Raw genomic sequence first — 15,559 nt, 5'->3', positions numbered from 1 at the left:
CCAGACTCCTACATACGTGGCTCCTGCATTTTGGACTCCTTTGGCCAAGGACTCCGTCTGACTGGGGTATCGAACCTTACAGTGGACTGTAATATTTTCTCTGACATTTCAGGCCATGGGATTCTTCTGGGTAAGCGAAGCAGGAAAATAGCAAATTATTCTGATTGCTGTTTGTGTGAAAATGTCTCTGTGGAGGGAAAAAACAGTAGGTGCATCCTGATGGATTAAATCCATCATTCCACATTTTCTAGAATTAGTTAATCTGGTGTAAAGCTCCCAGGTTTCCTCATGCAACACTTAGTATCTGTCTCCATTTGTCCTTACACTATTTGTGTCTTCTGGTCAGCCCTTACTTGATTTACTTCCCTTTTTATTTTTAGGGAATTGATTTATCTGTCTTCAGAAGAACACCATTAAGTAATGTTTAAGACTCCAATTCAGTGAGGCATTTAAGAACATACTTACCTTTAACTTTAGTCATTTGGCATTGCCGATAATGGAGTGAAAGCATATGTTAAAAGTTAAGCAGAGGATTTAGCACTTAAATAAATTGGAGCTTGGAGCAACAAAAATGTTAAACAACAAATATCTCTCCTAACTAACCATCAGGAGACTGACTTGCTGGGATCTTACATCGCCTGAATACTTAAAAATATTTCTAGATTTTTGTTTTCTATCAGAGATGGAATGAAAATGACCGATTTTAAAATTAAAGAAGAAAAAGAAAGACCTTCAGCCCTGATCCTGCAGTGCAACTCGCACAGAGAGGCTCTATGCTAGGCCCTGCATAGAAACATAATGAGATGTGATAGATTGCAATTTAAACAGAGGGGGAACCTATAAAAGGAGAGTGACTGTACACATCTTGCAGATGAAGAGAGGTGGCCCAGAGAGATGCAACCTCTTGCCCAAGGTGAGACATAGGGCCCTCGTGACAATGAGGAAGCAGAACAAGATCTCCATCCTGAGGATGCATTTGCACGTTCATGCTAGTACACGTGTCTGACTTAAAGGACTGTGGGCTGAACTGAACGTTTCCTCAGAGGTTTCAGCCTGAATACACCTTATCCCCAAGATGTCTTTAATAGCTTCACTGTCATCAGCTCCAGAGGTCCTGATAGATGAATTTATATATCATTTTGTTACCTGTGAAGGCATATGTATTATAGCTGGCTGTTTGTGTCTCCAGAGTTAGACTCTCTCAGTGATTTCATCTAAAACCCTCATTTTCAGGGGGTTTGCAAGACAGTCATAARAAGTTGCTCTAGGCTTGAAATTAATTCACACACTACATCTCATCTTGGAGGCCAAGACTTTTTCTGCCTCCTCTTAAACCTATATGACTGTAGAAAAGACTTCTTTAGGACTCTGATTATGCTCTGATAGTTGCATTGTTTGTAGTAAATACAGTCTAGAAAGGAAATATTTCATTAATGTATTTTGTTCCAAAAATGGAGAAAGTCTGAAAATATTGTGGAAAAGAGTAAAAGCAATTACTCTGCAGACCCAAAGTAATGGTGCTAGTAATGGGATCTGTGCATGGGATACAACTGGAGCTTTTGTAGTGGAATTTAATCATTTATGTTCAATAGGAGTAGTTAAATATACTTTATTTGTAACAGGTAGGGGCCAAACAGGCATGGCCTCCTTTTTATGCCAGAGTGGGGATRTACGTGATGGCTGACTGGAGCTTGTCCCTTGTTTGGACTTCTCTTCCACCAAGGGCTTGCCAGTTTTTGTCAGCCATTTCCTTAGGGCCATTTTTACCCACTTCTTACTGTTCTCTCTTTTTCTTTTCTTTTCTTTTCCTTTTTTTTTTTTTTATTTTCTATTCTTTACTGTAATTAGATCTGTGGGACCCCATGAATGAATTATGATCCCTTGGTCAGCTGATGTTTCTTTTTTCTTCTCGTGCTTCATTGCTTATGTTGTATGTGGGGAAACACCTTGGTGCAGAGCTGCTCTGGGTGTTTCAAATTCTGTTTGGGATTCTTCTTACTCATAAGTGGGGCAATAGAGGGAGACACAGGGGATAAGATCTTTAAATTGCGCCATTGCCAAAATATCCATAGCAAAGCCACTTCCTCAAACTCAGTCTCTCTCTTTTTTTTTTTTTTTTTCTTTCCCATCTGGAAAATATGTTTTCTAATAATTTCTTTATTCAGTTTCTTTATAAACCTGGTATAGAGCGAGTCTGCTATATGCTTTATATATAAGACCTGATAGACAGCCTTATGCGTATTGAATTGCAGAATCATGGTCTCTATTGAGCCTCTATACAATATATAGTATTTATTTATACTGACTGTTAAACTAACTGTGTTAAACAGTTTCCTGAGTCCATTTCAAACATTGGCATACATAGGGACAGTGAAACAAAAGCATTTCTCRGGTGGACCAAGCCAGCACAGTGAATAGGGTAAAACCTGGAAAATTGTGCAATAATTTGCGTAATAGGAGGTTTCCAATTCTCTCTCTCTCTATATATATATATGTATGTATGTATATTTTTTTTGATTTTATTTTTAGGAGAGAGACTGGAAAAGGGGAACAGAGTTAGTAACAATATACTGCTTGGCCTTTCTGGAACAGATGGTTTATCCAGCATTGAAGCATTGTCACCAGCAGGGATATACATCAGGGCTCCTGCCAACCACATAGAGGTAAGTAATTCAACTATAAAACACCTTTCTAAGAAGAGATATCAGAAAGATACAGACTTTCATTTCTTTCAGAGCTTATATGCACATTTGCTTCTTGACTATGCTGTTAAAAGCTATTTTTGATGGGATAGTAAAAGAAACACACAATACAAAATAAATAATATTTATAGGCAAATTAACTAACATTTCAGAATAGAGAGTCACTTTTAAATATTTAATAGAAAAAATATAATTATCAGTGATTTGAAAATATTTTCCTTCCGAACTATTTCAAGTCTGGAAATTCACTGAAATAGACCTTTCAACAACTTTCAGATATGAGAAATGCACATTTCCTAAAAAAAAAAAATCCTTACCTGCTCTATTGCTACCTCACAGAAGTCAAAGCAATTACTAAGTGTATGTAAAGACCTAGTTGCCGCCTGGACTTCTATTCCATGAGGGAAAAAATGCAGTTAAATTTGAAGGTTAGAAAAGAGACCTACACATTTCCCATGTTACTCTGAAGACAGCACTTAGAAAGAAGGAGATGACTTTTCTGTAACTCCTCAGAGGACCTATTTATCATTTTTAAGACCACCAAATATGGTTAAAAAATGCAACAGCTAGGCAGAATTGCATGAGTTTCAGCTCTACTAAACACAGAACTTTGTTGTATTGTGTACTGACTTACCCTGAAGCTGTCTGCTAAATCGCCCGTGGCTCAGCTTTTCAAAAGGGTTGTTGCAATAACTTGTATGGGTGAAGTGATGATGGTCAGTTTTCCAAAGATGTGTTACTCTAMCTAGAGTAGCACATGGCCCTTGAAGGGTTGAAGATAAACCTCATCATCAGCAGCCTCTTGCAGGAAGCTACTCAAGGTGTTGCAGCAGCAGCAGATTTGGCTCTAAAGGAGTTACCCAACTTATTATTATTATCTGTGTAACTTCATATTATTGTTATTAGCTGTGCTGTCCTATAATACCAAGTGATGTTTAGCAGAAGACATGGTAGAACATGGATATTAGAAGAAAGACCCACAGCATTTCTAAAGCAAAGTGCTGGATTTGTTCTTAGTTGTGTTGTCCGGACTCTTCTTTAGTATGATAATAATTCAGTAAATGAAAATAATGCTGGTCCAGTGCTGGCACCATGAAATTCTACAGTTGGGGTACCTTTTTATTCTGATCACAGTGGTTTAAAAGAWGTAGTTTGGTTTGGTAAAATCTAAAACTGAATGGGGATGTTCAAAGAATGTAATGGGAAAGACTCATATTTCCATTGCCTGATTGCCTCTTTTCCTGTTTCCTAAGAGTTCTTAAGACAAGGATTACAGCTAAAATAGACTGCGACCTGTGTTAAATGGTGTTACATCTTCTATTCTCAATTAAGCTTGTCATTAATAAATAATAACACTAATAACATTAACACAACTGCTCCAGTTACTTTGGAGCCTAAATTTGCATTGGTGACTATCCTTGAAACTTTCCTTAAAAACCAAGGATCTCCTAAAGTATGAGAATATTGGGACATAGCTTTCACTCAGCTCCAATGAGGACAATGTACATCTGTTTAATATCCATTTTTTCCTCATCATTTAATTCCCAACATGATCTTTTCTAAAATCTTCTGCAAAGTGAGTGCATGCTAAGATTGACCTGTTAGGAAAACTCCCAGTATCCGAGCGGGTTCTGAAGTTGGGGCATGCTGTCCACWGTGGGGAGAAAGGGAGCTTTAATGTCACCTTAAAGGTCAGCACTGTGAACTCTGGTCATCTAAAGAAATTCGTGAAATACTTACGTTAGCCTTGTTGTGCAGTTGAGAGACACTTAAAATGTTAGCCACTTTATTATACTGACTTGCAATGCATACCTCCAGGTATCTGGCATGCTTGGGGAGGTAATTTCTCTCTGGAATTTTGGTTGCATGGGCATTCGTAATATACTGACTTCCACAAAGAATTGATTTCCACGCAAAATTCCCTGCTTGCCTAAAACCCCTGCCCTCCAGCCACTATCTGGCTGAATAAATATGCAGTTTTTCCTTATGAATCATCTGTAGAATGCACAATTGGAGTCACAAGTAAAAAGATCCTGGAAATAATGTGACTCGACTGCAGAAGTATTCTATTAAAGGAAAAGGCTCAGGGGCTGGACATTTTTTTTTTTCCTTTTTTTTTTTTTTTTTTTTTTTAGACAGCAGCTTTACCAGGGGATAGAGAGAGCTGTGCTTTGGTTATTGATATCTCTTTGTTGCTTGACAGATGTCAGAGATCATGACTGCAGGGAACTCACTTGGATGGGTCAGGAGAAAGTAATTGGAATACGGAGGCTTTCACCTCCAGGTCACAAAGTTTCACTTTGATTTGGGTCATCAGGGACCAAAAAGCCATTACTGTTTTAACACTGTCCGGTGACCTATGAGATGGTAGTTGGTGGGTGTCAGTCCTGATCTCACCAAACAAGCTCTCCTTACAGTCACAGGAAAGCTCATCTTATGCTCTCCTTAGAGAGATAGATATCTCYAGAGAGCAATCCATCTTATCTACGGGTAGATCGGATGAACTGCCCTCTGGACATGCCTATGCCTTACCTTCTCCTGCACAGCAAGCCTAGCTTTACCAGTCTGGGCTTCAACATCACATTTGTTATCTATTTGCATCTTCAACATCAAATCTATTTGTATCTTCAACATCAAATTTGCTATCTATCCTAGGCGTCTATTATCCTAGACGCTTAGGATAATTAAGGGGGATCATAGCCAGATGTGTACATGAAAGCATCCCTGTGATGGACACCATCCCAAAAGAACTACTTTTGGCTTCAGTCCGAACGGGAATAAGAGCAGGTTTTTGCTCTAAAGKAGAAGAGCTCCTTTACCACTGTTCACCCCCATGCACGAGTCACTTGCTTTTGACTCTGTATGCATTAAACTGCTCATTTCAAGGCAAGACTTACATTGTGATCACTTCTGTTTCACCTCTTACAACTACGCAAAAGCACAAAGAAGGCAAAAAAATGCAACTTGGGAATTTCTGCATCACAAGAAATTGAGCGGTAGTAACCTAAAGCACATCTTCCCACAGTTATTCACTTGTCCTGCTAAAAAGAAGACAAAACCTATAATTTATCACAGATTAAYTTCATTTTCACTTCCAGGTATTGATATATCCTGAAGATGTAGCTCTCTGCTTTGTTTTGACTTTTAGGTGTCTTKTTTTTTTATCACCAATGTTCTTTCCAACTTGCTGTATTTCTTTGGGGAGACAAAGGAAAACACTGAAATTTCAAATTAAAATTCAGGTTGAAATTTCATATTGAAAAATAGATCAAGAAACCGAATGCTTATGATTTACCTCTCTTTCATGGCATCACCTTTCTAGTTAGAAAGGATTTTACAAAAGGCAAGAAATTTTCCTCATTCCTTTTTTTTTTTTTTTTCCTTTTTTCTCTTTCCTTACCTGGTTCTTGTAGAAATCCCCTTTTGCTGTGACATGTTGTTATTATGTGATCAATCTCTATTACCTTATTACCTGGCTTGAGAGTGGGATTTTGTGAGATTGACCTAAGGACAAGGTGTAAACATGAGGGATTTTGGACACAGTAAACAAACTACCAGCTGCTGCCAGCCACACAGGCTTTAATTTCCAGAAACCCAGGATATATTTTTCTAACAGCTGCATATGCTTCTCCGCAGGGGAATGTGGTGTGYGCTGCTGGGTATGGGTATCTGTTTCATCTTGACCCCGAGGGATCATCCTGGATACCTCTGCTCTCCTTTAGTRAGAATGTAGCTCATTCCTGCACAAGGTACTCGAGTATCTATGCTAGTCCTACACATAGCAGCATTCTCTCTAATCTCTCTCATTTCTTTTCTTTTTTTTCCTCTTTTTTCTTTGTTTTCACCCAATTTTGTTTTCTTCTGGGGGTTGTCCTCCTTGTTAAGAGGAATTCAGAGCAGAATTGCATTTTTAGCTTTAATTCAACCTTTTTTTTTGTTGTTGTTGTTTTCATTCACAAGCCCAGTTCATTAACTTGCATCATTCCCTTGTGCTGCTATGAACAGTTCCAGTTTAGACCCTTATTTAAATAGGGAGTAAAATGACCCTCATGTAGGTTAAGCTGCAGTATTTGAATGATTTTTAGTCAACTATTTAACAGCAGCGCACTTAGGTTTGTGCTCTTGTGTTGGACTGAAAGCTCATTTTCAGGTATTGCAGGGGTTTTGAGCAGAAGAGGGAAGGATGCAAGAGAACAGATGATACACAATTTCTTTCTTAGGCTTCTCTGATAATATCTATCACAGGCTGCCATTAGAAACATGATGCAGGGTTACAGGACCTGAAACGGTATTTCTTATCTCCATATGTTTGCTATAATAGCAACACAACTATGCAGATTTTAGAGTTCAGCTGATTAAGCTGACTGAAATGGAGTCTAAGCATTTTTCTATCAAACAGGATAAAGGATGTTATATGAATATCAGATATTATATATAACTGTTGTTCTTGTAGTATCCAAAAGTATTTACCAGAGCCTTTGCATATGCTTCCCTAAAATAGAATCACCGAAAGAAGTGACATCACGTTAAAAGTCAGCGGGTATAGTCACTTTTAATTTTGAGAAATTCTGAATTAAAATCTGGATTTTATATCTCTGGAGGAGGTCAAAGCAAACCCTTCATCCAGGAACATCTGGCGTGCAAACTGGCTGAATCTATGGACTGTAAGGGATTTACCCATCCAGATCCACCYATTGCTTAGCTAAATAGTGGTTAGAGTCTCATGAAAGTGCTGTGAACATCTTGCAGYATGTGCCTGCCTGTGACCCCACGTGGTGAGTGTTAGCCCTGGCATGGCTAATTCTGAAAATGCACAAARAGGATCAGGTATTATCAGGATGCAGGTATTATTGGATGCCCACAATGAATACTTGTATACCCCAGTCTTTTGTTTTCAAGCCAATAGTAATGCCTTGCAATGGGAGTTGTTGCAGATTTAGGATTTTAGATATTGGGAGGATGAAGAAGAAAATTTGGCCCTACATGAYGATGCCAAAATTTGGTACTTTAGAGAAACATTCTCCTTTGATTTCTCTGCTATATAGGAGTGGTTTATTGGTATATCCAGAATATTTGCCAGCAAACCTGGGCGGCCCTGTGCAGATGCACAGCTTCACGGCTTGGAGCAATCAAGGCGGAGCACAGGTATGTTCATTCTCACTGTTTTGATATGACGCTCAGAAAATACTGTTTAATCTTTGAGCCTGTGTCCTCTCTAAAGAGTCTTCATCTTTTAGGCAGCGGAGAGGCCGCAGTTGCAATAAAATCAGTACCAGTTTGTTCCTCAGCTAGAGGTTTCTGTTTTAGTGATAAAGGCAGAAGAACATTTGTTCATGCAAGTTCTCCTTACTGCTACTGTGCAGAATCAGACTTACTTTCAAAAATAACCAAAATAACCTCCATAATGTTCTAGTGAAATTGTCTCCTGGCATAATACAGCCAGAAGTCCTCCCTGTGGATCTGAGCTACTTGTAGACTGCAGATGGTGGAGAGCTTATCTTCATGGGGTTAGCAGTTTCTGTGGGAATTTTTCCCCTGGTTGAAAATTTGCCATTTTTAATTTGAAATTGGTGAGCTTCACWATTCCTCTAGCTGCTAATAACCTCTTTATTACCTGATATTTTCTTCCAGTATAGGTTAATTTTACTTATCTTACCTTGCAATCAAGTCTCCTCTTAACCTTCTGTTTGATGAGCAAAAAATATTTATGCTTCTCTGTAAATCATGTTTTCTAGACTCTAATCCGATAGCCTTTCCTTTGAAGATGTCCATTTTTTTGGAGGGTTAGCTGGCATGTTCTCTGTCTCAAAAAGCTTATTTGTATGAAAATGAAAAAAATAATCATGTTGTACTTTTGTTGACTTTAACTAAATTGTAATTTTATTATATGCTCAATTGACTAACTAGAAGAATACTAAGAAGAGTATTCTTGCAATTAGATGACTTAATTAATATTTCTGAATGTAGTCAAAGCATCTTCCTGCTCTAAACTTTAATTCCTTTTGCCTTAGTATTGTTTCCAATAATGAAATCACAATATTTAAAGCATTTTTGAGCCTACTTGTTACTGATCATGAGATCGTCCTTTTTTTCATACCTTATTCCTTTCCACATGAAAATAAGTTTTCAGAATATAAAAGGGTTTCTATGATTAATTGAAAGCAGAAATAAGGAATTAGGAGGGGATTTTCAAGTAATAAATACATGTTCTACATTACTGTGTGTTTTTACACCCTTCTTTTTATTGTACAATGAGRAAACAACAGACATAAATGAGAGATTTTATTTTCCTTCCTTTATTGTGCTTTTAAATAGATTTTTAGCAGCMGCAACCTTGAACTCCAGAGTTTCCAGATTTTTGCTTGCAAAGACTTCGGCATTGACATCATAGAAAGCCTGGGAAACACTTCTGTAGCTAACAGCTTTTTAATCGGACACTTTGGGCAAAAGGTAAATACTCYGGGAATCATTTCAGGGTCTCTTGAAAAGCACCACAGCTCTTCAAACAGGGATTTTGGAAAAGAAAGAGGAAACTTCAGGAAAAGCTCCTGCTCTGCGACACCTTCTGTGAAACTTGCTGTTTAAATAGATGTTATGTAATGAGTGGTAAGAACTTAGAGCTGGAAAAATGATGAGGATTTGATCTGTTCACTTAGCCCACATTTAGGAAGAAACAAGCAGCCCTTGCAAGGGGACATGGACTTGATGATAAAGCTGAGGGATGTGGAGCATCAGTGCTCCTCCTAGACTGCTAGAACCAGAAATTCTGTTGTTTCCTTCTGGCAGCAGCAGAAGAGAAATGACGTTTGATCAGCTGGACTCTGCATGATCGAAGATGCATGGAACATCATCCTGATATGAAGAATTTGATCAAGAAAAGTGTTAATTTGATTCCTTATCTGTGATTTTTCCAAGATTATCATGGTCTCAGAGAAACAATGGAATTTCACAGAAATTGAATTTTTGAGAAAAAACATGATCTGGGGGAGACCAGCCTGTTCCAAAAGCCATTCCTATAAATCTTTTACAGTAAAATCCCAATCTYTTTTAAAAAAATGCAACTGAGATATTTAGTTTAGTGATCCGAGAATAATGAGGGGAAACAAAGGATTTAGTTCGTATTTTGGTTCCCTCTGATCTCTCCTGCAAATATTGATCTGCACTGAACACAGAGTACTATATACCTGCTTTAGAATAAAAAATGCCACCTAACTTCAATCTTTTTATTAATGCAGTAAACCTGATCTTCTTTATTTCTTTATGCAGCCTCTGGGTGCTACTATGTCTATGTTGTTAACAGATTAATAACATTGATAACAACAGGGTTTTAGTAACAGATGGCCACAGCTGCTTATTCATGGGTTTGAGTTTTTGTTGTTGTTGTTTGTTTGCTGGTTTTTTTTTGTTTTTTTTTTTTTTTTGGTCCTGCTTTAGTTTTCTCTTCCTGTTTGTGAAATTCATTTCCCCTATGACTGGCTGAGAAAGAGGTTTAGATGAGTTTCCTTTAGACGCTCGCAGAAAGAAATCTCTGTAGCAGGTTGAACTACCTAGAATATTTAGCTCAGACAAAATCCTGCTCTCAACTGTGCAGTCTTACAGTGGCTCAAAACCACAACAAATTTCCCTCAGACAGGAAAGGGTGGATATCTTTGTTTTTGCTTTTGAGCCATAGAAGAACTTCAATGTTGTACTTGTTAAGAGATTTAGAGGCGCTCAGCTGTGCCTTGTTTCTTGCAGCACCCCAGGGGGGTGATTATCTTTGATTATCTCATGATAAGAGCCTCCTTGTCATAATTTACATCTTAATTTATGTAATTCTGCCTTTAATAATGATGCCTCTTTAATATCAATTAAAACTTTATGACATTAATTTAAACAGGAACACTGGATATTCCACTCTTCTAGCCCTTCCAGTTTTTGAAAGTGGTGTTTTAAAACATGATTGGTTTCTAGAAATATCAAGGCATTGAAAAAAATAGACTTTGATCAATTAGCATATCAGTGTCATGGCTATCTACAGTGCCCACAGAAGTCAAAGGAAAGACTTCCTAAAGTAATTTTCCTGACAGAAATGGTGATGGATGGATGGATGGATGGATGGATGGATGGATCGAAGAAAGAAAGAAAGAAAGAAAGAAAGAAAGAAAGAAAGAAAGAAAGAAAGAAAGAAAGAAAGAAAGAAAGAAAGAAAGAAAGAAAGAAAGAAAGNAGAAAGAAAGAAAGAAAGAAAGAAAGAAAGAAAGAAAGAAAGAAAGAAAGAAAGAAAGAAAGAAAGAAAGAAAGAAAGAAAGAAAGAAAGAAAGAGCAAACATAAGTATTTTTAAGAGCAATGTCTTGAGAAGTGATTTGGGGGCTGGGATTTCTGCTTCACTTGGAAGAAGCTAACCCACGGATTGTCACCTCAGATGCCTTGTCCTGAGGATAGCAAAGGTCACAGTGGAGCTGCTGATTCTTAACAAGATTAAGGATGTCACTTTAAAGGGCTAAACTTTCAGTCTACATTTTAATGTCTTACATGAGGTTGGATTTCTTAGTTGTCTTCTATGGACTTAGAGAGTTGTCCTGCAAAAGTGTTTACAAGCCTCAGAAACAGCCTCATGAGGTGCATTCCTGTCCATTCTTTCTACTCCAGATTACCCACTAGCTTATCCTTCTTCCCATTCTGTCTATAAATTTGCAGAGTCAGAGGGGGGTGTATAAAATCCCTGTGTCATGGCCTAGGATCACCACCTAGTTTCCAGATGACTGTGAGTTCTGCTCTTCTTTTTCTCATGTTATCCTTTCTCCTGTCTCCAAATGATTATTATTTTTTGTTATTCTTGATTGGACCATGAAATAAAACACAGTCTTGAAAGGAGTCTAGCTCAAATGCCACCCCAACCATAGAACAGAACTTTGAATCTCAAGAGCCAGATCTTCCTTAGAACGTAATTTGGAATTACTATCTTTTTAAAATAGAGAAAACTCAAGCTTGCTAGATGAGACAAAATAAAGTGGAAGCAGCTGCACATAAGTCTGCTCACTGTATCTTACACATGTGTCTCTTTCTCCAGGTTTAGTGTCAGTACTGCATCAAGATACCCATCACATTTGGATCCCAAGAAGTGTCTCTATCTCTATGTCCCTACTGAGACTCATCTGTGTCTGTCCACTCTCTTCTCTCTCTGACTGTCTCTTCTGCTGCAGGCTGATAGGTCTCAATTCTACTTCTCTACATCCTCTGTCCAGAAGGTCTTATGCCATGAACAAATACACTTATCTCAGGGAAGGTGCAGTTTCCTCTCCCTTCATATAACGACAAGGCAATTACTGCCATTTGTAAAGATCRTAGATCTATAACATATTGCAAATGGTGAATGAAACAGATACTGCTTGTCAGACGTCAATGTCTTTCAAATAGTGTAAATTGACTTAGAACTGTGGCTTTAAATCTTACAGGCTCTAAATACAAGCTGATGGATCTTGTACTTATTAATGATGCTTGGAATCCCAAACACTGATACATTTCAAATCACTCTTCATTTCTTCATTGCAGGACAGGACCTGTATGTCAGCAGGACTAAAGACTCCCCAAAGATACCAGCTGTTTGTCTCCAACACAACTTTTGGAAACTTTGATGTAAGCACTTGTGCAGCAATCAGGACCTGTTCTGGCTGTTACCAAGGGCAGGGTGAGTTGGATTTACACCAATTTAGCAGGATTCCAARGTTCCTGGCATTCACCCGCTTCACAGTCACGTGTAAAAGTTTTATGGTTTCAAAAAGAATTGCTGACAGATATTTCAGCTGAATGCTGGAGAAAGCCTTCAGCAGTGGTGGGTACTGACCTCAGTTTTGTTTCTGTATTCCCATCACTATGCTTGCTATAGGTGAGTTATGAAAATATAGGTTTTCTGTTTCACTTACTCCATTTCCCAGGTACACAAGGTATACAGCTGCCTTGTATACCCCATTTCCATGGAGGTAAAACATAAGATGATAATATGTATACTCAAGATAGACAACATACTAGTTGTGCAGCTCAGATGAACTGAGAAAATCCTTGAGTTGGAGTAACAGCARTATGTGTAATAACTAGTCCTTAATCATAATCACTGTCTTCTGTATATTTGTTTTGCTGATATTGCTGGTGGGCTGAACCAGGTCCTTTAGCTGCTGTGCTCTGTATGGTTGCAAGTTTTCTCCAGACACCCTCCATCTGAAACAGCTTCATTATTTAGCTGAAGTCACATATCACTCATTTTGAGGCTGCACTGATCTCATTTTCTCAGTTCTTTGAGGTTGGGAGAGTGCTTCAAAAGCCTTAGTGAGATTTAGGAATGGGGTTTAACACAGTGAATTGTTATTGCTTCTTCATTTTGGGGGGTAACATTTCAGGAGAGATGATTTCTTTAATAGCTATGACACATCCGCACAGAATTCCACCAAGCTCCTCCCTCAGGCCAGCCTAAATCCTAGGTAAATTTGCCTAAGATAACATATGTAAACTAAGGATCCTTTTGAGCTTTGATGAGGTGCCCAAAGGCTCTTTGAAGAACGTTCCAACTGCAATTACTTGTTAAATATATTTATATATAAATGTATACTGTCCTACAATAACATAACAGAGAAAAAGACTTCAGGAGGTGAGATCAAAGGACAGCAGGAACAGTAAAATCTGACTCAGAGAGGCTACAACTGGCAATATGATTGTCAAGTACTAATCAAATGTAGCCCATGAAAGCTCATGCCAAAGTCAACTTGTTATCATTTGTAGGGCAGTGATTTCCTGACATTTCTGGAAATATTAACCTGTTTGAAAACTTCCTGAGCTTTAGTCCTGATGAGCTTTCTGTTACTGTCCATGTTGCAGTTGTGAAGAGATCCCTCCAGCCAAACATTTCCCCCAAGGTTTTATTGTGCCAGATTATGTACATATGTACAGTTATATAATGAACACATAGGTAGATCACCCTCACCTCCAAAGAATTTATTTTATAAGCAGAGTGTAAAGGAATTGTAAGGATCAATGTTTTGGGGACTCTACATTTTGACAAAGGGGTTTGCAAAGAGGATTTGGAGTTGCTCAAGAGTTCAAAGTCGAGCCAAGAACAGCAATTGGATCAGAGGAGGCTGCAACAATGAGTCTTGTCACAACAGGATGCCTGGATTTGTCCAGAACATGGCAATTCCTATAACCAGTTATTTCTCCATTTTATTTCTTTTCTTTTTTCTTTTTTCTCTTTTTGAAACTTGACAGTTGAAAAGAGTTTTTTGAAACTCTTTCTGACTCAGCAGTCGTTTATCCAAGGGACAGATGAAGGGAAGCTAACACCTCGTTTTCCCAAGTCCATGGGCCTTTTATTTGAAGAGGTCAGTCCCTGATTTTGAATTGCTGCTTGTTCTCCAGGTGGGTTCACAGTGAGCACCGAACGGCTGACTTTCATCAACGCTCCTTATCAAGTGTCCTTCCCCTTTCCTCACTCCGCTGTCCTTGAGGATCTTGATGGCTCTGTCACAGGGCATGAAGGAAGTTGTCTCCTCCCTTCCACGGCCATCATTGAGATGTCTTGTGCAGCCAGCGCCAACCTCAGTCAAGCTTCCAGGGGCAGTGTGTGTAAGAGGGACCTTGTCATTCATCGTATGTCTATATTTTTGTAAGTAACTGAAAAATTGATTGATGTGATTGCCTCTTTCCATGCTTTATATTTAGAAAAGCTCTGATCTGAGCACAGTCCCAAGACTCCTCTGAAACTGCCTCTCATGGTATGATGGACAGTCCAAAGACCATTCCAAAACAGAAATTTGGATGTAGTCACTGTGTTTTCAGAGAGGAGAACCTAGCTGTATGGGCAGTTAGAAGAATTACATATGCCAGTTGTCCTTCATGTGAATCTCTGGCTTATTTTATATACAAATTTAGATATCGTCAGTATTAGTTTCTTACAGATATTGAATTTGGCATTTCACAATTTCATGGGCTTGGTACTCGCATAATGAGCGGTCATAACATCTAAAAGATGTAGTAAGTTCATGATCTAGTAAAATAAAACTTTTTTCTTTTATTAAATAGGTTTCTGCACCTCTGTTGAAGCCATGAGTTTTTTATCTACATCGTCAGAACCTCCTAGTCTTTCATCTTGTCCTTTATTTGCTGTGAGGTGAATTTGTTCAGTTCAGGTCTTCAGACTTATTGAGACTGACTCTGTCCTATTTGCCTAAGCAATTTGTTTCAGTCTATATTCTAGTCTATATAGATTAAATTCCATCATCATTATGGAATCAGGCAAATACTAACTGTATATCACTTTTAGGAGTGAGCTTTTTTTTTTTTTTATGAAAAGGCAGAGCTATCTTAAAAACAGGGTAGTTGTTTTCCCTTCAGACTGAAATTTTTGGATGTCCATTACAATATTTTCAAGTTAATGCAAACTTTGAGAATATACATACATATATTTTAAGAAAAAAAAATTAACCAAAATTCTTCAGCTAAATTAAAAAAAAWATATATATATATATATATAAAATAGTATCCTGGGATACATCCAGGTCTTTCCCATCAGTCATACAGTTTCTGATCATCATTTCAGCTCACCTCTGTTACCACACCTGCCTCCTAAAGTTGGATTTGTTCAGCCTGCTGGTTCTAAGCAGCTAAAAGGATTCAGTGGAGAAATGCTGCTCAGCCCACCACTACCACCATTCCTATTACACAAGAAAAACACTTGTGAATTTCTGTCTCTAAAAGTAAAGGATAGGGAAAAAATAATGATCAACACATCATTCCTCTCCTCTCCTCTCCTCTCCTCTCCTCTCCTCTCCTCTCCTCTCCTCTCCTCTCCTTTCCCTTTCCCTTTCCCTTTCCCTTTCCCTTTCCC

General features: G+C 38.2%; 1 protein-coding gene across 1 annotated transcript in view; it reads left to right on the top strand.

Moving 5' to 3' along the window:
* Positions 1-15,559, top strand: part of PKHD1 (PKHD1, fibrocystin/polyductin) — a 234,406-nt gene that overhangs the window by 99,263 nt on the left and 119,584 nt on the right. The window contains exons 40-46 of the mRNA XM_026040938.1: positions 5-130; positions 2,530-2,663; positions 6,339-6,451; positions 7,748-7,847; positions 9,018-9,152; positions 12,238-12,373; positions 14,092-14,338. Of these exons, the coding sequence (XP_025896723.1) occupies positions 5-130; positions 2,530-2,663; positions 6,339-6,451; positions 7,748-7,847; positions 9,018-9,152; positions 12,238-12,373; positions 14,092-14,338 (991 nt within the window). The remainder of the gene's footprint in view (positions 1-4; positions 131-2,529; positions 2,664-6,338; positions 6,452-7,747; positions 7,848-9,017; positions 9,153-12,237; positions 12,374-14,091; positions 14,339-15,559) is intronic.

The sequence above is a fragment of the Nothoprocta perdicaria genome, unplaced genomic scaffold, assembly GCF_003342845.1.
Source record: "Nothoprocta perdicaria isolate Ctin4 unplaced genomic scaffold, notPer1 scaffold_101, whole genome shotgun sequence".
Classification (NCBI taxonomy): Eukaryota; Metazoa; Chordata; class Aves; order Tinamiformes; family Tinamidae; genus Nothoprocta; species Nothoprocta perdicaria.
Note: the sequence above shows the minus strand (reverse complement) of the source record. Positions and strands in the feature narration are given on the sequence as shown.